At 43.1% G+C, this 22,702-nt stretch overlaps 1 protein-coding gene and 2 long non-coding RNA genes across 3 annotated transcripts; 2 read left to right on the top strand and 1 right to left on the bottom strand.

Moving 5' to 3' along the window:
* Window positions 1-1,400: 1,400 nt before the first annotated feature.
* On the bottom strand, window positions 1,401-11,115 carry LOC145858067 (low choriolytic enzyme-like). The gene is made up of 11 exons (XM_082956191.1): window positions 10,985-11,115; window positions 10,776-10,841; window positions 10,574-10,630; window positions 10,361-10,429; window positions 10,173-10,222; window positions 5,404-5,485; window positions 5,180-5,294; window positions 4,820-4,992; window positions 3,738-3,819; window positions 1,809-1,930; window positions 1,401-1,693 (listed from the first exon to the last, which is right to left on the bottom strand). Exons 1-11 carry the CDS (start codon window positions 11,019-11,021, stop codon window positions 1,689-1,691), a joined length of 858 nt encoding a protein of 285 aa, XP_082812317.1. The 5' UTR covers window positions 11,022-11,115; the 3' UTR covers window positions 1,401-1,688.
* Window positions 11,116-15,198: 4,083 nt separating this feature from the next.
* LOC145858069 (uncharacterized) lies at window positions 15,199-15,714 on the top strand. Its single transcript, XR_014378879.1, has 3 exons — window positions 15,199-15,283; window positions 15,401-15,461; window positions 15,614-15,714. It is a non-coding gene; the product is annotated as an uncharacterized LOC145858069 (long non-coding RNA).
* A 3,991-nt stretch (window positions 15,715-19,705) lies between these two features.
* LOC145858070 (uncharacterized) lies at window positions 19,706-20,652 on the top strand. The gene is made up of 3 exons (XR_014378880.1): window positions 19,706-20,001; window positions 20,164-20,260; window positions 20,404-20,652. It is a non-coding gene; the product is annotated as an uncharacterized LOC145858070 (long non-coding RNA).
* Window positions 20,653-22,702: the final 2,050 nt, after the last annotated feature.

Raw genomic sequence — 22,702 nt, forward strand, 5'->3', positions numbered from 1 at the left:
TCACACTGAGCACATGTGACAGACGTGACAGAGTCTGGAGACGCCGTGAAGAACGTCCATAATTTTTAAAGAAATGTCTTCAGCTCTGATGAAACAAATATAAAACTGTTTGGCCATAATGACCAGCATTATGTTTGGAGGAAAAAGGGGGAGGCTTGCAAGCCAAAGAACACCATCCCAACCGTGATATACGGGGGTTGCAGCATCATGTTGTGGGGGTGCTTTGCTGCAGGAGGGACTGGTGAACTTCACAAAATAGATGGCATCATGAGTGAGGAAAGTCATGTGGATATATTGAAGCAACATCAAGACATCAGTCAGGAAGTTAAAGCTTGGTCGCAAATGGGTCTTCCAAATGGACAACGACTCCAAGCATACTTCCAAAGTTGTGGCAAAATGGCTGAAGGACAACAAAGTTAAGGTATTGGAGTGGCCATCACATTGCCCCGACTTCAATCCTATAGAGAATGTGTGGGCAGAACTGAAAAAGCGTGTGAGAGCAAGTAGGCCTACAAACCTGACTCAGTTACAACAGTTCTGTCAGGAGGAATGGGCCAAAATTCACCCAACTTTTTGTGGGAAGCTTGTGGAAGGCTACCCAAAATGTTTGACCCAAGTTAAACAATTTAAAGGCAATGCTACCAAATACTAATTGAGTGTGTGTAAACTTCTGACCCACTGGGAATGTGATGAAAGATATAAAAGCGGAAATAAATCTTGATTATTCTGACATTTCATTCTTAAAATAAGTGGTGATCCTAACTGACCTAAGACAGGGAATTTTTACTAGGATTAAATGCCAGGAATTGTTTAAAACTGAGTTTAAATGTATTTGGCTAAGGCGTATGTAAACTTCTGACTTCAACTGTAGATATTCCACAAAAAAAATCTGCCTTATCCAGCTACAATAGTTATTTACAACATTGTCGACACTATTTCTGATCAATTTGATATTTTAATGGACAAAAAAGGCATTCAAAAACAAGGACATTTCTAAGTGACCCCAAACTTTTGAACGGTTGTGTGTATACATCTTTATGTATATTGGTTTAGCATTCCTTGCATAAAGGTGGGCCACTTCCATGGTACCGGTTATCCTGAGTTGAGCTCAAGAGTTCACCAAAGTTACCTCGCCAACTCAAGCCTGTTTCATAGTACACCCTTCTAGAGGGCGAAATTGTTATTTTGGTGAGTCTATGATCCCTGCTCTCTAAGTCCTGATACAGCATCAACATTAAATAATTTGTTGCCTAGGTAGTCGGCCAAGTTTAAGGAATAACTCACCATTAATTTAAGTCTCTCCTGCTATGCTAGATCTACTTCTTCTCTGATCCCACCTTGGGATGTATGATGAGCATAGCTGAGAAGGTCCATTATAGAATGAAACAGAACACTGCAAGCAACATCACACTGACTGGATTCTTTTCAGTCTAGGTCATTTTATTTATTTCCAAGACAAGTGCAGTGGTATAGGCCTAATTCAAGGCAGCAAGAGCACACAGGAGAAATTAAACTACTGCCTGCTGCCAGACACACATATAATCCATCAGAAAGCTTTAAGGGACTTGTTCAATTTATTCATTGTTGAGAAGTTAAAATGTCAGTGCCATTTGTGTTGGAATCTTCAGTCGACAGCAGCGGTGTTGAAATCTTCTTCGATGGTGTCATAAATGCTAAACTGTGCGTTGTTATTCTGTGAAAGACAAGACATGAACATGGTTAGAATACAGTGCGATAATGACTGCATTTACAAAGGCAGCCCAACTCTGATATTTTTCCTGTCTCTGTGTGTGCGCGCATGTCTTTACCACATTGATAGAGTTTGTTAAGGCGTGTTATGTCCAGGGGGCTCAGGTGATTTCTCTGTCCAATCTGGACTCCCCTCTTCTTGGAGTGAATAGTGGGGTTACGGTTTGATGAGAAGTAGTATCTGCCAGGAGAAACCCAACAATGGGGGATTAGAGGACTTGCTACTTTAACACAAGGACTGCGTCACAATGCCACCCTAATCCCAATATAGTGCACATAGTTTGACCAGAGCCCAGGTAAACAATAGTGACCTAAATAGGGAACCATTTAGTACACACAGGGAAATGTTACTTGAGCTGGATACTGTACAGTCGTGGCCAAAAGTTGAGAGAATGACACAAATATTAATTTCTACAAAGTTTGCTGCTTCAGTGTCTTTAGATATTTTTGTCAGATGTTACTATGGAACACGGAAGTATAATTACAAGCATTTCATAAGTGTCAAAGGCTTTTATTAACAATTACATTCAAGTTGATGCAAAGAGTCAATATTTGCAGTGTTGACCCTTCTTTTTCAAGACCTCTGCAATCCGCCCTGGCATGCTGTCAATGAACTTCTGGGCCATATCCTGACTGATGGCAGCCCATTCTTGCATAATCAATGCTTGGAGTTTGTCAGAATTTGTGGGGTTTTGTTTGTCCACCCGCCTCTTCAGGATTGACCACAAGTTGTCACTGGGATTAGGGTCTGGGGAGTTTCCTGAACATGGACCCAAAATGAGCGATATTTTGTTCCCCGAGCCACTTAGTTATCACTTTTGCCTTATGGCAAGGTGCTCCATCATGCTGGAAAAGGCATTGTTCGTCACCAAACAGTTCCTGGATGGTTGGTACCATTCTTTATTCATGGCTGTGTTCTTAGGCAAAATTGTGAGTGAGCCCACTACCTTGGCTGAGAAGCAACCCCACACGTGAATGGTCTCAGGATGCTTTACTGTTGGCATGACACAGGACTGATGGTAGCGCTCACCTTGTCTTCTCCGGACAAGCTTTTTTCCGGATGCCCCAAACAATCGGAAAGGGGATTGATCAGAGAAAATGACTTTACCCCAGTCCTCAGCAGTCCAATCCCTGTACCTTTTGCAGAATATCAGTCTGTCCCTGATGTTTTTCCTGGAGAGAAGTGGCTTCTTTGCTGCCTTCCTTGACATCCTCCAAAAGTCTTCGCCTCACTGTGCATGCAGATGCACTCACACCTGCCTGCTGCCATTCCTGTACTGGTGGTGCCCCGATCGCGCAGCTGAATCAACTTTAGGAGACAGTCCTGGCGCTTGCTGGGCTTCAGGGCACCCAAGAAAGTCTTCTTCACAACAATTGAACCGCTCTCCTTGAAGTTCTTGATGATGCGATAAATGGTTGATTTAGGCGCAATCTTACTGGCAGCAATATCCTTGCCTGCGAAGCCCTTTTTGTGCAAAGCAATGATGACGGCACGTGTTTCCTTGCAGGTAACAATGGTTGACAGAGGAAGAACAATGATTCCAAGCACCACCCTCCTTTTGAAGCTTCCAGTCTGTTATTCGAACTCAATCAGCATGACAGAGTGATCTCCAGCCTTGTCCTCATCAACACTCACACCTGTGTTAACGAGAGAATCACTGACATGAGATCAGCTGGTCCTTTTGTGGCAGGGCTGATATGCAGCGGAAATGTTTTTGGGGGATTCAGTTCATTTTCATGGCAAAGAGGGACTTTGCAATTAATTGCAATTCATCTGATCACTCTTTATAACATTCTGGAGTATATGCAAATTGCCATCATACAAACTGAGGCAGCAGACTGAAAATGTTGAGAATGACACAAATATACTTTTGCCCACGACTGTACACAGTCACAAAACTAATATTTACTTATTGCTAGCAGTTTAAAAACAAGGTGAGTAAAATTAGGACTTTAGTGGGAATAAGGAGGAGAGGAGTATGACTGACGTTCCGTAGTGCATTATGGAGTCGTAGTCATAGGGCAGGTCCTGAGTGTCTCCTTTCTTCACCTTAAAATTATTTTCTTTTCCTGGAAGTTAAAAGAGGCAGATGTGACTGGTGGACACTGCTGGGTGTGAATGTGATATAGGGGAATGAAAATGGAAATGTAGACAAGTTGAGATGGAAACCATTAAGTTGAACCTCTAGCAGGAGGAAACTCTACAGGATTCAAGGCATGAATATTTCATCTTACCTAATGAAACCCATTGCGGGTGGTAATGTAACAAAACTGCCTTCAAAACGAGCTTACATGTTATCCCAGGATACCCATTACGGGTGGCAACTGTAAAAGGTATATTTTACACCAGGATACCCATTACGGGTGGTAACTGTAGATGACAACGTAGTGTTATTCGCGTCAGGCAAATTTAGCGAACAAGGTTGCTGCGTTCACGCCAGGGAAAATTCACAGGAGTAAACGAATTCAGTTTAATTCTACATAATTGGAAATGAGTCTGAAATACATAGTTATGCATAGTATTGGTCTCAAACTGAAGAACACTGATGGTTACTGGTGTAAGATTCTCTGGTGTTTACAGAACTGGTGCTGTGAGATTAGGATATCAGGATTCAAGGTAGCTCTGATATTAGGCTATCAGGACCTGCTTAGACAAAGCAACTTCAACAGTAGAGAAAAGGGTTGCAATGTATGGGGAAATGAATGGCTGCAGTATTTCCGTTATAATAAGTACATGATAAATGGAACGTTAAGGCATAAATGTATGAAAGACTATTCTTATTTTAAACTAAAGTGGTTCTGTCCTTGTGGTATGTAGTGTTTCATGTTGTGTGGACCCCAGGAAGAGTAACTGCTGCTTAGGCAGTACCTAATAAAATACTAAATGTCAATAGTTATTCTATACGGTCTTCACTCCAGACCACAAAAAGCTGAATCAGGTATGTTAGTGTTGGGCTGCTACTAAAGCCTGCACACTGCAGCTCTTCATGGGACAAATTGACCAGCCCTGCCCCTGATCCACATGCACTGCCCCTGAGGTGGTTTAGTATGTTGTGTTGGTGTGAGTTACCTGGGACCACGTTGTCCCACTGTATGGTGACGTATTGGTCACGGTCTGGCCGTGTGTGCTCGTGGTGCAGGCCCAGGGCATGCATCAGCTCATGACACAGGTTCCCCACGTTACAGGCTCTACCGAAGTACACAGACTGGGCCCCGCCCTGGAAACCTACATACGACGCACAGCTAGAGTTAAGCGAAGAGAGATAAAGGTGAGAGAAGCGGGAGGAGAGAAATGGAGGAGAAAGAGGGGATATGACAGGAAGAGAGGAAAAATAAAGGATTGAACACAGGAAAAGGAAGGAGAGGTTGTGAGTTAACTGGAAACTGCTGGGAAGGAGAGAATGTGTTAATGTGCCCACTTTGGACTCACCCTGTCCCAGAGATGAACTCTATGTAGTTCATCTCATTGGTGTATTCGTGGAAGCGGATACACGTCTGGTCTGAAATAAGCTTGAACGCTGCTAGTATAGTTTCCTTTCTGTCCACTGTGTGGATCAGAGACAATCTACCATTAGACGGTGCATATCATTCTCACTGTATTAGAAAACATCTAGTGTTACAGTGTTCATCTCTCCTACTGTATTCGACACTCACCCAGATAATCGTTGATCTTGTAGGGGATAGAAGCGACGCCTTCATTCTCAGGCCAAAGTGACTTCACAGCTAATCGGTCTTCCTGTAGGACAAACACCTAGTCTTAAATCCAGCTGTCGCTAGAGAGTATAGGCCTCAGATTAATTCAATTGTTATTTCCGCGTTTCCCCTATGAATGTTTTTAAGTTCTAAAATGGTCAAACTATTTCAGTATTCACTTAAATGACTAAAACCAGACTAAGTATGTAGAAAAAAAAGAAAGGAGCAATATACAGTGTACTTTCCATGACAGACTGACCAGGTGAATGCTATGATCCTTATTGAGGTCACCTGTTCAATCAGTGTATATGAAGAGACCATGGATCATATCTATATGCCATTCAGAGGGTGAATGGGCAGGACAAAATATTGAAGTACCTTTGATCAGGGTATGGTAGGTACCAGACTCACCAGTTTGAGTGTGTCAAGAACTGCAACGTTGCTGGGTATTTCACACTCAGTTTCCCGTGTGTGTGTTAAGAATGGTCCACCACCCAAAGGACATCCAGCCAATGGCAGTCCAGTGGTCGAAAATGGGTGACACGAATTGTGCAGAGCAACAGACGGGCTACAGTTATAGTCAATTGACAGTCCAGTAAAACATTTGTTCCCAAAGACCCCAAAAATGCTCAGCTCGTAGAACCTTGACACAAATGGGGTATGGCAGAGTTCCACTTCTTTCAGCAAAAAACTTGTTGCAGTGGACTAAGGAAACACTGGACACAGGAGAATTGGAAAAACGTCTGGTATGATAAATGCCGTTTTTTTGCAATTTCACGCTGATGGGAGGACTAGGGTATGAAGAAAACCACATGCATCCATCATGCCGTTTGTCAACATTACAGGCTGGTGAGTGGCAGTGGTATGCTTTGGGGTGCCTTTTCATGGCACACGTTGGGCCCCATGATAAAAGTTGAGCAACGTTTGAATGTCTTAACATAATTGAAAATCAGGTGCATCCCTTCCTGGCAGCAGTGCTTGCCTACGGAGCCGTGAGGGGAACGGCACCTCTGTACCTTCAGGCTCTGATCAGTCCCTACACCCAAAGGGCACTGCGTTCATCCACCTCTGGCCTGCTCGCCTCCCTACCTCTGCGGAAGCACAGTTCCCGCTCAGCCCAGTCAAAACTGTTCACTGCTCTGGCACCCAAATGGTGGAACAAGCTCCCTCACGACGCCAGGACAGCGGAGTCAATCACCACCTTCCGGAGACACCTGAAACCCCACCTCTTTAAGGAATACCTGGGATAGGATAAAGTAATCCTTCTAACCCTCCTCCCCCCCTAAAAAAGATAGATGTACTATTGTGAGGTGATTGCACCAATTTTTAAGTCGCTCTGGATAAGAGCGTCTGCTAAATGACGTAAATGTAATGTAAATGCAGTGTATCCATCTGTGAATTGATTTTTTCAGCAGGATAATGCCCCATGCCACAAGGCTAGGATTGTCCAGGAATGGTTCCACGAAAATTACAGTGAATTCAGCTTAGTGCAGTGGCCTGACCAGTCACCAGATTGCAATCCAATTAAGTATCTGTGGGATGAGATGGAACGAGCCATTTCGGATTAGAGATCCACTACCAGCCAACTGGGCACAATGGTGGGAAGCATTGAGGAAATCATGGGGCCAGCATTCCTGTGGAATGCTTGACACCTTGTAGAGTCCATGACCTGACGAATTGAGGCTTTTCTGAGGGCAAAGGGGGGTGCAACTCAATGTTAGGTGTTCCGAATGTTTTGTAGACTAATATATATATACACACACAGTGGGGAGAACAAGTATTTGATAACCTGCAAAAATCGGCAGTGTTTCCTACTTACAAAGCATGTAGAGGTCTGTAATTTTTATCATAGGTACACTTCAACTGTGAGAGACGGAATCTAAAACAAAAATCCAAAAATCACATTGTATGATTAAGTAATTCATTTGCATTTTATTGCATGACATAAGTATTTGATACATCAGAAAAGCAGAACTTAATATTTGGTACAGAAACCTTTGTTTGCAATTGCAGAGATCATACGTTTCCTGTAGTTCTTGACCAGGTTTGCACACACTGCAGCAGGGATTTTGGCCCACTCCTCCATACAGACCTTCTCCAGATCCTTCAGGTTTCGGGGCTGTCGCTGGGCAATACGGACTTTCAGCTCCCTCCAAAGATTTCTATTGGGTTCCGGTCTGGAGACTGGCTAGGCCACTCCAGGACCTTGAGATGCTTCTTACGGAGCCACTCCTTAGTTGCCATGGCTGTGTGTTTCGGGTCGATGTCATGCTGGAAGACCCAGCCACGACCCATCTTCAATGCTCTTTCTGAGGGAAGGAGGTTGTTGGCCAAGATCTCGCGATACATGGCCCCATCCATCTTCCCCTCAATACGGTGTAGTCGTCCTCTCCCCTTTGCAGAAAAGCATCCCCAAAGAATGATGTTTCCACCTCCATGCTTCACGTTTGGGATGGTGTTCTTGGGGTTGTACTCTTCCTTCTTCTTCCTCCAAACACGGCGAGTGGAGTTTAGACCAAAAAGCTCTATTTTTGTCTCATCAGACCACATGAACTTCTCCCATTCCTCCTCTGGATCATCCAGATGATCATTGGCAAACTTCAGACGGGCCTGGACATGTGCTGGCTTGAGCAGGGGGATCTTGCATGCGCTGCAGGATTTTAATCCATGACGTCGTAGTGTGTTACTAATGGTTTTCTTTGAGACTGTGGTCCCAGCTCTCTTCAGGTCATTGACCAGGTCCTGCCGTGTAGTTCTGGGCTGATCCCTCACCTTCCTCATGATCATTGATGCCCCACGAGGTGAGATCTTGCATGGAGCCCCAGACCGAGGGTGATTGACCGTCATCTTGAACTTCTTCCATTTTCTAATAATTGCGCCAACAGTTGTTGCCTTCTCACCAAGCTGCTTGCCTATTGTCCTGTAGCCCATCCTAGCCTTGTGCAGGTCTACAATTTTATCCCTGAGGTCCTTACACAGCTCTCTGGTCTTGGCCATTGTGGAGAGGTTGGAGTCTGTTTGAGTGTGTGGACAGTTGTCTTTTATACAGGTAAAGAGTTCAAACAGGTGCAGTTAATACAGGTAATGAGTGGAGAACAGGAGGGCTTCTTAAAGAAAAACTAACAGGTCTGTGAGAGCCGGAATTCTTACTGGTTGGTAGGTGATCAAATACTTATGTCATGCAATAAAATGCAAATTAATTACTTAAAAATCATACAATGTGATTCTGGATTTTTGTTTTAGGTTCCGTCTCTCACAGTTGAAGTGTACCTATGATAAAAATTACAGACCTCTACATGCTTTGTGAGTAGGGAAACCTGCAAAATCGGCAGTGTATCAAATACCTGTTCTCCCCACTGTATATATATTTGAAGATATTTTAGAAGAAAAAAAAGGAAAAAAATCACCTAAATAATAAACTAAAACTGTGCAATTGGCAACGCCCACTACGATTTAAATTGAGATTGTCGTCACTGGCCGACACAATAAATCTATTATTTGCATGGCTCACTGTGCAATAGTGAGTAACATGAATTTTGAATGACTACCTCATCTCTGTAACCCACGCATACAATTATCTGTAAGGTCTCGAACAAGGAGTGAATTTCAAACATATTTAACTACAATGACCTATTGGTTTTCAAATAACTTGCATAAGGCACCTATTGGTAGATGGGTAAAAAAGCAGACATTGAATATCCCTTCGAGCATGGTGAAGTTAATAATTACACTTTGGATGGTGAATCAATACACCCAGTCCATACAAAGATACAGGTGTCTTTCCTAAGTCAGTTGCCAGAGAAGAAGGAAACCGCTCAGGGATTTAAGATCCTAGAGGAAATCCTGGTTTAGTCTGTTCTACCATTTTTTTTTACATTTTAGTCATTTAGCAGACGCCCTTATCCAGAGCGACTTACAGTAGTGAATACATACATATCATACCATTTCATGCTTTTTTTTTGTACTGGCCCCCCGTGGGAATCGAACCCACAACCCTGGCGTTGCACACACCCTGCTGGCGTTGCAAACACCTTGCTCTACCAACTAAGCCACAGGGAAGACTACCAGACACTGGGAGCATAATTCACCTTTCTGCAGGACAAGAACCTAAAACACAAGTGCAAATCTGCACTGGAGTTGCTTAGCAAGAAGACAATGTTCCCGAGTGGCCAAGTTACAGTTCTGACAAATCTACGGCAAGACCTGAAAATGGTTGTTTAGTAGTAATCAACAACCAATTTGACAGCTTGAATAACGCACTGTACCAGCTTCTGGTATACACAGACTGAAACTAATGACTGCAAAATCGTTCAAGGTTTCTTTACAAGACAGAATGTTGAATAAAACGACATTGAAACTTACTCTACTGGTGGTCCGTGGTGTTGATCCTTCAGATGGTCAAAATATCCACAGGAAAGTACTGTTAACACAACTTTTTAGAGTGGCGGTACTGAAGTTGAAATTTCTATCACCTGGCACTTCAGTTAGTATGCATGCATTGTATATTTTTCCTGTGGATATTTTGGCTCAAATTTCAACCATCTGAAGGACCAACACCATGGACAACCGGTAGAGCAAGTTCAAATGTAATTCTGTTCAACAATCTGGCTTGAATGATTTTGCAGTCATTAGCTTCAGGCTGTGTATACCAGAAGGTGGTATCAATCTGATTCATCAGCCTAAAAAAAAATATGCAGTAACAGGACAGAAAGCAGGGATAATAGACTCACCGAAACCAGAATGTCTCCCTCCACGATAGCAAGGTCGAACTGTAAGTCCTCTGTAACAGAGAGAGGGTCTGAAACAACCACACTGATACAACATGTACTAGTTACAAGTCACTACCTCCAGTGCCATTAAAGTCCAGACCTCGCAGTAGAGGTCCAGGATTGTGCGCTTCATCTAATGAATGCGTTACCTTCTCTGGTTTCAGGCATTTTAACCCAATCATTTTGTCTGTGGCGTGGTCCCATTGAGGCAGTAGAACCTAAAGGCAATTGTTAACATTAAACACATTTTGCAATATTTTATTTTTGATAGATAAGCCATGAACTTGAAGAAAACCAATGGAATTGTTTCTTTAGGCCCATCACACCAAGAGATTGACTTGAGAATCACAGTAGAGGCCTACCTGTGGCAGTGAAAGTCACATTTGTAGAATTGTTGATGGGGTTTGTAGAATTGTCCACTGAAAAACAGAAAGAAAATATAAAGAGGAACAGAACAACAGTTTTGCAGTGGGGCTGGCCTACATGAACTAAAAATGGTAAACAGGCCTAGTTTTCAGCCTGTAACCTTACGAAATGAGTGGTCCCCAATGCAGGCCTGCTTACCTGTGGCAGGGAAAGTAGAATTTGAAGTAGTAGCATTTGTCAAATTGGTGATGGGAACACTGCCCACTGAAATACACAAGGGTAACATAATACATGTTACATAATAACATGGTGAACCAATTGGCGTCTACAGTGGAACTGGCCTGGCCTAACTCAAATGGAAAACACTCAAAAGTAGGATGTCACAAAAACAAAATGACTGGTCCTACCTTGGACAACCCAGATGAGAATCAGAAACCAAACCATGTTGAAACAACGATTGTCCCCCAAGATTTGGGAGAAAAAAAACAACCAGAGAAACAGCACAAACAAATGTGTTCAATAGCTCTCCTTCCAGTCAAATAGTGGGTAGGGCAGCAATCACAAAAGAACAGGTGTGTTCTCCTTCTTCTTCTTCTTCTTCGGTGAGGTTTAAAGACGGTTGGCATCCAATATGTTGCATTATCGCCCTCTACTGAACTATCGTATGAATCCATTACCTTTGTGATACAAAATGGGAAAAGGGGAAACGTGAAAATTTAAAAATATATATATATTTAATGACTCTACTAACTAACCCTACACTCATTAAAACCCATCACCTTATTCCACTGCTTTAACCCTATCTTAACCTACCCCGGGCCAACGACCCGAGAGGACGAGACACTACCACTCAACACACCCTGTAACTCTTCTCTCCTACCCCCAAGTACTTCTCTGCAGCTGCCACCACAACATCTATTTTCTATGACTTACGTGTCATCTCTGCGGTACAGCAGATAACAATTGCTATGAATGCTAAGCCAACCTCACTGAAACATATATCCCTCATTGGCCTATCCCTCTGTTCTGGCAAAGATCTACTATTCACAGGGATTCTCTCTGAATCCCTCACCCTCCACTACCTTCTTCACTTCCTCCGCATACAACATCTTCTGCACTACAATGACCCTGGCCACCTAAACCTGCCTCTCTCGCACCAGACACCTCCACTTAGGGTTACCTTCACCGACTCAACGGCACCCACCATCTTTTCCACCCAACTTGAAACCGACCATGGATCAGACAAAAGGCCTGGTTCCACCTTCTTCAAAAATCTTACTCCCACTGAACCAATCGTATCTTTATCATAACCATGCCCATCAATGGAAGAATTGGGCTCCAAGCTCCTCACAACAACTTCTACCCCTTCCATTTCACCTACAGAACTCAAACTGGTGTCCGGCCCACTCTGTTTGAACTTGATAGCAATCTTCGTCTTCACACCCTCTCCCTTGTCATTGCTATATTCAACAGATACAAACCCATCCTCTGCCTCCCTCAGTCTTTTCAACCTCCTCTCTCTTTCCCTCCAATCCTCCTCCCTTGACCAGTATAGACAGTGTTAATGTGCATCCATAGTATATAGTGAGCAGTACTGTGCATAATGTAGCAGATATAGGAATGCCCTCATGCAGGAACACCCCGAAATGTGGGCTGCAGTTGCACACTATTGACAGAAAGACACATCAACCTCAGATAAAGCATCCGAGACAGCAAAACAGCGCTCCTCTGTCTTAGTATGTGTAGGCCATGTATCTGATGCCGTCTGGTCAAAAAGCATATAGCATGTCATACAGCCACAGTTGTAGAGCGGTCAGACTTTCTGGATGTTTAGTTCAGTCCTATGTGTTCTCTGGCCAATCTCTGATATCTTGTCGTGGATCTTGGCTATGATGGTGGGCTCCCCATTGACAGAAAATAAATATCTGCTGTGGGAAACCGTGTAGACAGTGTTAGTGTTCATGTATAGTGCAGTATAGACAGTGGTAATGTGCCTCCATAGTATAGAGTAGTGAACAGTACTGTCCATAATGTAGCATAGAGCCCATGTCGTATGTCCAGAGTGTTCCCAGAGTGGTATACCAAGAAGCAAGCTAGATCTACTCAGGGTCTTTTTAATCTAGCCAGCTTCAGTTAGCTTCACATTCCAGCTCAGGCTTCATCCGTACTACGATGGTGGATTTTGCTGGTCCACCTGCCGCAAAAGGCTGTCACATGCTTCCCAGTCGAAACAGTTTAAGCTTATACATTTTGTGAAGTTTTTGTTCATTTTGGTGAATGGTAGGTTTTTTTCAGCTGTTTGCATACACCAATTCTTTTGTTGAGGCAAGTCGAAGTTTGGTAGTCAAAGTCTACACCCCTTCATCAGTGATTGGTTCACAGTAGGGGTGGGAACTATGGACGGGATTCTTCAATGAAGTGTTTGCTATCATTCACTTGAGAATTACTGCACTAAACTGATGTGTAATTGTGCGACTAAGACCTCTGCAAAAACTTTAAAAATTCTATACAGATTTCTTGATGTATCTATTTTGAGGAAGAGTTTCTGGCTATTACATTTACATTTAAGTCATTTAGCAGACGCTCTTATCCAGAGCGACTTACAAATTGGGATGGCTATATTGTTACTACGGGGGCTCGAAGGAGGAACAAACAGTAATATTGCCTCTTTCTCCTAGTTTTTTAAGCCAAGGTATTTAGGAAGTGTGAGCACAGAAGTTTGCATCGCCTAGCCGAGTTCTGCTAGGAGCAAACTGAACCTATGTATGGGGACATCTTTACTCTAGAATAGTTATTGCAAATTTTATCAGGCTATGGTGTAAAATAGTCAAAATTAGAGCCATCTTATGGGCAAAAGTGCCATATTTTATTATCTATTGTTAACGTCTTTGATATGCTTATCAATGCACAAGCCCCTTCCTCCCCCACTCCTATCGATCTGATTTCATTGGTTCTCGCAAATCAGACACTTCATTCAGGATATATGAGAAAGCTCCGAGTTAGCCTACCCCAGAGAAGGTTCGTTTTAGAGGATTTGTTGCCTTGGAAATGTACACTGAACAGAAATATACACACATGTAAAGTGTTGGTCCCATGTTTCATGAGCTGAAATAAAAAATCTCAAAAATATTCCATATGCAAAAAAAGCTTATTTCTCTCATTTTGTGCACACATTTGTTTACATCGCTGTTAGTGAGCGTTTCTCCTTCACCAAGGTAATCCATCCACCTGACAGGTGTGGCATATCAAGAAGCTGATTAAATAGCATGATCATTACACAGGTGCACCTTGTGCTGGGGACAATACAAATCCCCTAAAATGCGCAGTTGTGTCACAATACAATGCCACAGATGCCTCAAGTTTTGAGGGAGTGTGCAATTGGCATGCTGACTGCAGGAATGTCCACCAGAGCTGTTGCTAGATAATTGAATGTTAATTTTTCAACCATAAGGTTCCTCAAACATCATTTTAGAGAATTTGTAGCCACGCTGGGAGGGAGGCTGACAAGTATTTGCATATAATAATGCCTTTTTGTGGGGACAAACTCATTCTGATTGGCTGGGCCTGGCTGCAAGTGGGTGCGCCCTCCAAGGCCAACCCAATGGCTGTGCCCCTGTACAGTCATGTGAAATCCATAGATTAGGGACTAATGAATTCATTTCAATTGACCTCCTTATATGGACTGTAACTCAGTAAATTCTTTGAAGTTGCATTTATATTGGCCTTCCGAGTGGCGAAGCGGTCTGAAGCACTACATCTCAGTGCAAGAGGCGTCACTACAGTCCCTGGTTTGAATCCAGGCTGTATCACATTCGGCCGTGATTGGGAGTCCCATAGGGTGACGCACAATTGTAAAAAAATCTGTAATGTTGCAATTATACATTCATGCAGGAGGAAATACAATGATTGCACTAGTGCATATGCGTGAAAGTGGTCTGCACACAGCACATTATCCCCGGAGATGCCAAACTCGGGCAAAGTGTCCCCCATATGACGTCACAGTGATGTCATAATGAGTGGGGGGAAAAAACACCTGCATCAGAGACAGTGCAAAGATTTTCATACTCTGCCACATCCTGAAGAGTTACCTTGTTGTACAATGTCTACCATTTACAACTGGAATCTACATTGAAATTACAACACGTACAGTTTTTATTATGAATACATTTCTTTCTTGTTGTCCCATGATTTTCACTTAGCAAAAAGAGTTAATGTCAACGCGAAACTGAATGTGAGGACGAACAAAGGTACTTTTTACATAGTCCTATGTGCATCCCAAATCAACCCTATAAAGTACATTATCAGCCATGGTCAAAAGTAGTACACTATGTAGGGAATAGGGTCCCATCAGAGGACAAACACTCATGATGCATCATGGACAGTAGCTGTGAAGTGATACACATTGCTACAGTGTGGTTTTTACTATGTTTATGAGCTTACTAGTACTAAATATACTGTATTTCAAACATAGAATTGGATTAATTGGATAGTAGGCCTATGTGGCTCTGGTGATTTGTTGTCTGTCAGGGTGGGTGTGGTCTCCCATGGCACCACATTACATCACAATCGTGATGTCATAAATAATTGTATTCTGATATGATGACAGCCTAAATGGTTTGCCATTTACGGCAACACTTACAAGTTCAATTCAGGGTCAAAATCATTGCTATATTTTGGATGGTTATTTTTGAACTGATTGATTGGTGGTAAGTAGTTGTGACCACTTGTGATTTAGTGTGAAAAGGCCTACTTTGTGACACAATTTAATTGTGATGATTTAAATAATATAATAATATTTTTAAGCCATATTGTACCTTTTTCAGGATTACTGTAATTGAAGGAACTATGGGAAAGTTCTCCTTCCCAAGGCTCATCATAAGAATGGTTAGAATCTCTTTTCTCTCACCACCCTCATAGTCAAAACTCCAGTGATTTAAAATCATCACTTTGACATACAGGCCTATGAGCTTTTCTAAGATTGAAAATAACAATAACCTCATTACTAACTGCATGTTTGTCATCATTTTCATTTCTAGCCATGGGCAAATCGGACTGCACAGGACGATTTCTGCACAGGAACTACTGAACTCCACAGGCCCAGAACACACCAGCCTCACAACTCCTCACAACTCCCCAGCCTTAATGTAAGTCCCATCTGCAAGATAAATCTACGACCCACTAAAGTGGTCCAGACTAATCATGTATGGACAATCAGTGTAAACGTTGTACTAACTACGGCTTGATCGAGTGTCAACATTATACCTTATTGATATTCTATATCAATGAAATACAATGGAAGGTACATAATAATCCAATGCGTAAAATAAAATATACCATGTTCTATTCTCAATATCCCTACTGCCCCAAAGGTTTGTAGGCAGGGCAAGGAGGACATCGATTCAACCCAGAAGAAGAGGAAAAAGAAGAGGCTAAATGAGAAGGGAACCCAGGTTGAACTAGGCATGCGGGAGGATATCCGTGACCTTGACCTCGCCCATTGGAGATTGGCTAGAGAGACATGGAGAACTGAGCGAGGAAACATGAGGGAGATTAAGGCGCTGTATGGAGAAATATTTAGGCTGCACCAACTCTTGGAGGAGGTAACAAGAGCAGTTTTCTTTAATCAGACTTTCATATCAGTAGGTATACTGTAGTTGCTTTAGATGTTCCCAATCCTGATAAACAGAAATTAGATCTAAATAGATAGAATAGTGAAATAAGAAGGCAAGAAAAAAACTGCACATTGGAAGTATTCTGAGGAAGGTCTGCAATCTGCACTGGTAGTATTCTGAGGAAGGTCTGCATTCTGCACTGGTAGTATTCTCAGGAAGCTCTGAATTCTGCACTGGTAGTATTCTTAAGAAGGTCTGCATTCTGCACTGATAGTGTTCTGAGGAAGGTCTGCGTTTTGCACTGGTAGTATTCTTAAGAAGGTCTGCATTATGCACTGGTAGTATTCTTAAGAAGGTCTGCATTCTGCACTGATAGTGTTCTGAGGAACGTCTGCGTTTTGCACTGGTAGTATTCTGAGGAAGGTCTGCATTCTGCACTGGTAGTATTCTAAGGAAGTCCTGCGTCTTCACTGGTAGTATTCTTAAGAAGGTCTGCATTCTGCACTGATAGTGTTCTGAGGAACGTCTGCGTTTTGCACTGGTAGTATTCTGAGGAAGGTCTGCATTCTGCACTGGTAGTATTCTAAGGAAGTCCTGCGTCTTCACTGGTAGTATTCTTAAGAAGGTCTGCATTCTGCACTGATAGTGTTCTGAGGAACGTCTGCGTTTTGCACTGGTTGTATTCTTAAGAAGGTCTGCATTCTGCACTGATAGTGTTCTGAGGAAGGTCTGCGTTCTGCACTGGTAGTATTATGAGTTCTGTCGGCATTATGCTCTGGTAGTATTCTGAGGAAGGTCTGTATTCTGAACTGATAGTATTCTGAGGAAGGCCTGCGTTCTGCACTGGTAGTATTCTTAAGAAGGCCTGCATTCTGCACTGGTAGTATTCTTAGGAAGGTCTGCATTCTTAGAATAAAGTTGAAAAAGAATGGAAGAATTTCTGAATTGGAATGATTCCAAAAGTGTTCCCATTTTCCTAATAGGCTAATATACAGTAATAAAACGTGTTTTCTTTATGATATTTATTACCCATACACATGTAATTGTTTTAAGATAGTAATAACAATGACCATCAAGCTATTAAGTAATAAAAATGTGTCTGTCATCATACAGATTGGGGTGGATAAAGGGGTGATCAAGCAGCGCTCCACCTCCATTCTTTGTCCCGTCTCCCCGACACTGCCAGCTTTCCCCTGGTACAACCTCCACAGGTTCCTCGCCAACAGCCATTCGGAGCCAGACCAGCATGCTGCCGGCACCCAGAAGGACCCATCTAAGAAACATTCAATCTTTCCCCCTCTGGACACACAGAGCTGCACCTCCCCTGAAAGATGGCCTCATTCAACGTCCAAGACGTCACACCCACACGCTTCACACCGATTTGCTGTCCCATCCCACCCCCTGGTTTCCGGCCCTCCTGCCCGGATGAGACAGACCCATCCGCATGTCCACCCCAGGTCCCCATTGACTGGCCAGGCAAAGGTCAAGGATGAGGTCAAGAGGCCAGAGATTGCATCGTCTGAGGAATTGTCTGAGGAAGTTCAACGGAGAGGTGCAGAAATTGCAAATATGTATAAAGCACAGCTGATTGAGAGGATGGCCCAAAAGAGAAAGGAAGAGATTCTGAAGAAAAGGGTAAACAACGATGACAAGAACGATGACACTGAGGCCTCCTGCTCCTCTGCAGTAGAACAATCCAATACCCCTGCCACAGCCCCCGAGCGCCCAGCCAGCCCAGACGCCACGCCAGTGGCCGCCCGAGAGGACACTCAGGGGGACACCCAGCAGGACCTGGTAGAGGTTGTGAATGTGCTCAAGAGGCAATCATCTGATCTATACCTGCCTGACGACGTACGTGAGGAGTCACTCACATGGAAATCCATTTACGAGGAGCTGTGCCCACTCGCTCACAGGGTGAACACAGAAGCTGACTACATCAAGGCGCTCCGCGTCATCACTGAGAAGGCTGTGACTCCCTCGTGCTCGTCTGAGGATGATGTGTCTCAGAGTGTGAGTGAGGACACAAGTCAGGAGGGGAGTAGTGAAAGTGAGGAGAGCATGAGTGGACAACAGCAGAGATGTCTACACAGGGATCCTTATGGTGAGAGGGACAGGAAGGAGATTGATAGTGGTAAAATGGAAGGGAGATATGCAACCGCCAATGCAATGTCTATGATGGCGAGCCGAGGGAAAGAAGAACTTAATGCCATGAGCTACGCAGACAGGATCAAATATTTCAAGGATGAGGCTAAGAGAAATGAAGAGATGATGAAGATCGAAAGGAGGAAGGAAAAAGCCAGGGTTGAAGAGCTCAAGAAGTGGGAAAAGAGACAGAAGAAATTGAATGAGGAGGAAAGGAAAAGGACAGAAAATATGGAAAAAAACAAGTCAGAGGAGCAGAGGAAAAGGGAGAATGCAGAGATGAAACTAAAGATCGAACATGAGAAAAAGAGACGAGAACAAGAGAAAAAGAGAGAGAAAAAAGAAAGAAAGAAGCAGGAGATGCAACAGAAGGCCCGTGAAAAAGAAGAGAAAAAGAGGGCAGAGGAAGAGAAAAAGATGGAGAAAAAGAGGGAAGAGAAGTTGAAAAAGATTGAGAAACAGAGGATGGAGGAGGAGAGGAACAGGGAAAAGGAGAGAATGAAGGTGTTGGAGATGCAGCAAAAGGCACGAGAGAAAGAAGAGAAGAGGAGGAAAGTGGAACAGAAAAGAAGATTGAAGATACAGCAGGAACAAGAGAAGGAGGAACAGAAAAGGCAGACAAGGATACGAGACGAGGATAAGAAGAGAGCAGAGCTTCAAAAAATAAAAGATCACGAGGCCAGGTTCAAGATGGAGATGGAGAAACTGTATGAGAGAGAAGAGAGGAATGCACAGATTGAAAGAGAAAAGAGGCGTGCGCTGTGTCAGAAAAAAGGGCAGACACAGAGAGCAAAACAGGTGGTGGCATACGAGGTCACATCGTCTACATCTGACGCCTCTGTGCGGAGGGAAGAGAGGGAGCAGCGTCCAGAGACCGCTCTGCGAAGAGAAGAACAAGGAAGAAGCAGTAGAAATTGGCGGACGAGTCAATGACAACTTTTGAGTAGATTATAAAAGAAAGGGAGCAGACAAAAGAAGAAATGTACAAGTCAATGCTCCTAGGTATGTTAATAGATGTAAATAAACAAAAACAAATTAGATTTTTTAAAGAGAAAAAACAAACAACAAAACGAGAAAATGAGCAAAAGCAGGAAAAAATCATAAGGAAGCCAGGCATGAGGGTGAAGAGGAGGAAACATGAGAGAGGAGGAAGGGAGACCAGAGTGGTTTATCAGGAGGGAAGTAGGATATATAGAATTCAAGTTCTGAGGACAGAATCGGGAAGGACCATGGGATAAAAGGTAAATGAGATCAGCAGTAAAGGAGAGCTGAGTGGATCAAAAGAAAGTTATGGAAAACACAAGGGGTGGCAAGATAAACAGAGACCCAGAGAAAAGAGGTGAAAACATTTTATAGGAGTAATAGAGTGGAGATGGAACTAGAATTCCAATGTACGAATGGCCAAAATAACTATCTAAATAACTAAGGATGAGCAGAAAAGGAGAAGACCAAGAGCACAGGAAAAAGAGCCAACAAACATGTCAAAAAGAAATGAAGTCTGCCTCTTCTACTTCTCTTTTAAAGTTGCTTTGGTTTCCTTTTGTCCTCTTTCTAAGCCTGTTCAAGTCTGAGATAGATGAGAAGAGCAGCCAAAGAAACAGATCTGTTGAAGCATCAATTGGAAAGGATGGGAGGGTTGGAGGAGGAGCACAGCTCCATGACTACATTAGGTAAGTGTTTACTATCAAAGCCTGTTCTCTGTAGACAACTGTATTAGTGTTGATAGAAGTTAATTTATGCAATGTCTTTCAACTCAAACACTACAATTCCTGATCTCATGTGATTATTCACCTCATGTGAGCGGGCTTTCGGATGTTTTTTTCTTGAAACAGATTGTGGCATATGAGGTCACTTTATCTGTTGAAGCATCAATAGGAAAGGATGAAAGGGAGGGAGGCAGGAAGAGGAAAACACAGAAGAGCAGATGAGGTAAGTGCTTGGGCTTGTGATGAGAGGATCGGGGCTCCAGAACTGGGGTTTATGATTGAAAATTCTCAGACAAATGTATTACTGTGAATCCCATTCGTTCAATGACTATTTGATGAATTCCTGACGGGATAATTGTTTTACAGGAGCACTCTATGTTCTGCTTCCATGTGGATTGACAACTTTGCTTTCAGGAGCTGCTGGAGGACACCCTGGAAGAAGAGGGAGAGGGTCTATGATAGGCAGTTTGCCATGGGCCATAAATGGGCGTTTGGGTGTTAATTCTTCCTGCTTTATATCATACAACTTTACAATAAAAATGAATTGCAAGCATCAGCCTTTTCTGTTTGAGTGTGATCAGTGCAGTAGTAGTAAGATTGGTGTAAACCCAAGGAATATTCTGGCCTTCTAGGCAGAGTTCCTCTGTCCAGTGTCTGTGTTCTTTTGCCAAGTGTCTGTGTTCTTTTGCCCATCTTAATCTTTTTATTGGCCAGTCAGATATGGCTTTTTCTTTGCAACTTTGCCTAGAATGCCAGCATCACGGAGTCGCCTCTTCACTGTTGACGTTGAGACTGGTGTTTTGCGGGTACTATTTAATGAAGCTGCCAGTTGAGGCATCTATTTCTCAAACTAGACACTCTAATGTACTCTTGCTTAGTTGTGCACCGGGGCCTCCCACTCTTTCTATTCTGGTTATTGCCCGGTTTGCACTGTTCTGTGGAGTAGTACACAGCGTTGTACGAGATTTTCAGTTTCCGGGCAATTTCTCGCACGGAATAGCCTTAATTTCTCAGAACAAGAATAGGCTGACGAGTTTCAGAATAAAGTTCTTTGTTTCTGGCCATTTTGAGACTGTAATCGAATCCACAAATGCTGATGCTCCAGATACCCAACTAGTCTAAAGGCCAGTTTTATTGCTTCTTTAATCAGAACAGTTTTCAGCTGTGCTAACGTAATTGCAAAAGGGTTTTCTGATGATCAATTTGCCTTTTAAAATGACACATTTGCATTAGCTAACAATGTGCCATTGGAACACAGAAGTTATGGTTGCTGATAATGGGCCTCTGTACAACTATGTACAGTTGAAGTCAGAAGTTTACGTACACTTAGGTTGGAGTCATTAAAACTCGTTTTTCAACCACTCCACAAATTTCTTGTTAACAAACTAAAGTTTTGACAAGTCGGTTAGGACACCTACTGTGTGCATGACACAAGTAATTTCTCCAATAATTGTTTACAAACTGATTATTTCACTTATAATTCACTGTATCACAATTCCAGTGGTTCAGAAGTTAACATACACTAAGTTGACTGTGCCTTTAATAAACAGCTTGTAAAATTCCAGAAAATGATGTCATGGCTTTAGAAGCTTCTGATAGGCCAATTGACATCATTTTATTCAATTGGAGGTGTACCTGTAGATATACACTGCTCAAAAAATTAAAGGGAACACTTAAACAACACAATGTAACTCCAAGTCAATCACACAAGTGGCTCAGGTAGTGCAGCTCATCCAGGATGGCACATCAATGCGAGCTGTGGCAAGAAGGTTTGCTGTGTCTGTCAGAGTAGTGTCCAGAGCATGGAGGCGCTACCAGGAGACAGGCTAGTACATCAGGAGACGTGGAGGAGGCCGTAGGAGGGCAACAACCCAGCAGCAGGACCGCTACCTCCGCCTTTGTGCAAGGAGGAGCACTGCCAGAACCCTGCAAAATGACCTCCAGCAGGCCACAAATGTGCATGTGTCTGCTCAAATGGTCAGAAACAGACTCCATGAGGGTGGTATGAGGCCCAGACGTCCACAGGTGGGGGTTATGCTTACAGCCCAACACCGTGCAGGACGTTTGGCATTTGCCAGAGAACACCAAGATTGGCAAATTCGCCACTGGTGCCCTGTGCTCTTCACAGATGAAAGCAGGTTCACACTGAGCACATGTGACAGACGTGACAGAGTCTGGAGACGCCGTGAAGAACGTCCATAATTTTTAAAGAAATGTCTTCAGCTCTGATGAAACAAATATAAAACTGTTTGGCCATAATGACCAGCATTATGTTTGGAGGAAAAAGGGGGAGGCTTGCAAGCCAAAGAACACCATCCCAACCGTGATATACGGGGGTTGCAGCATCATGTTGTGGGGGTGCTTTGCTGCAGGAGGGACTGGTGAACTTCACAAAATAGATGGCATCATGAGTGAGGAAAGTCATGTGGATATATTGAAGCAACATCAAGACATCAGTCAGGAAGTTAAAGCTTGGTCGCAAATGGGTCTTCCAAATGGACAACGACTCCAAGCATACTTCCAAAGTTGTGGCAAAATGGCTGAAGGACAACAAAGTTAAGGTATTGGAGTGGCCATCACATTGCCCCGACTTCAATCCTATAGAGAATGTGTGGGCAGAACTGAAAAAGCGTGTGAGAGCAAGTAGGCCTACAAACCTGACTCA

The sequence above is a fragment of the Salmo salar genome, chromosome 01 (assembly GCF_965601325.2).
Source record: "Salmo salar chromosome 01, fSalSal1, whole genome shotgun sequence".
Lineage (NCBI taxonomy): Eukaryota > Metazoa > Chordata > Actinopteri > Salmoniformes > Salmonidae > Salmo > Salmo salar.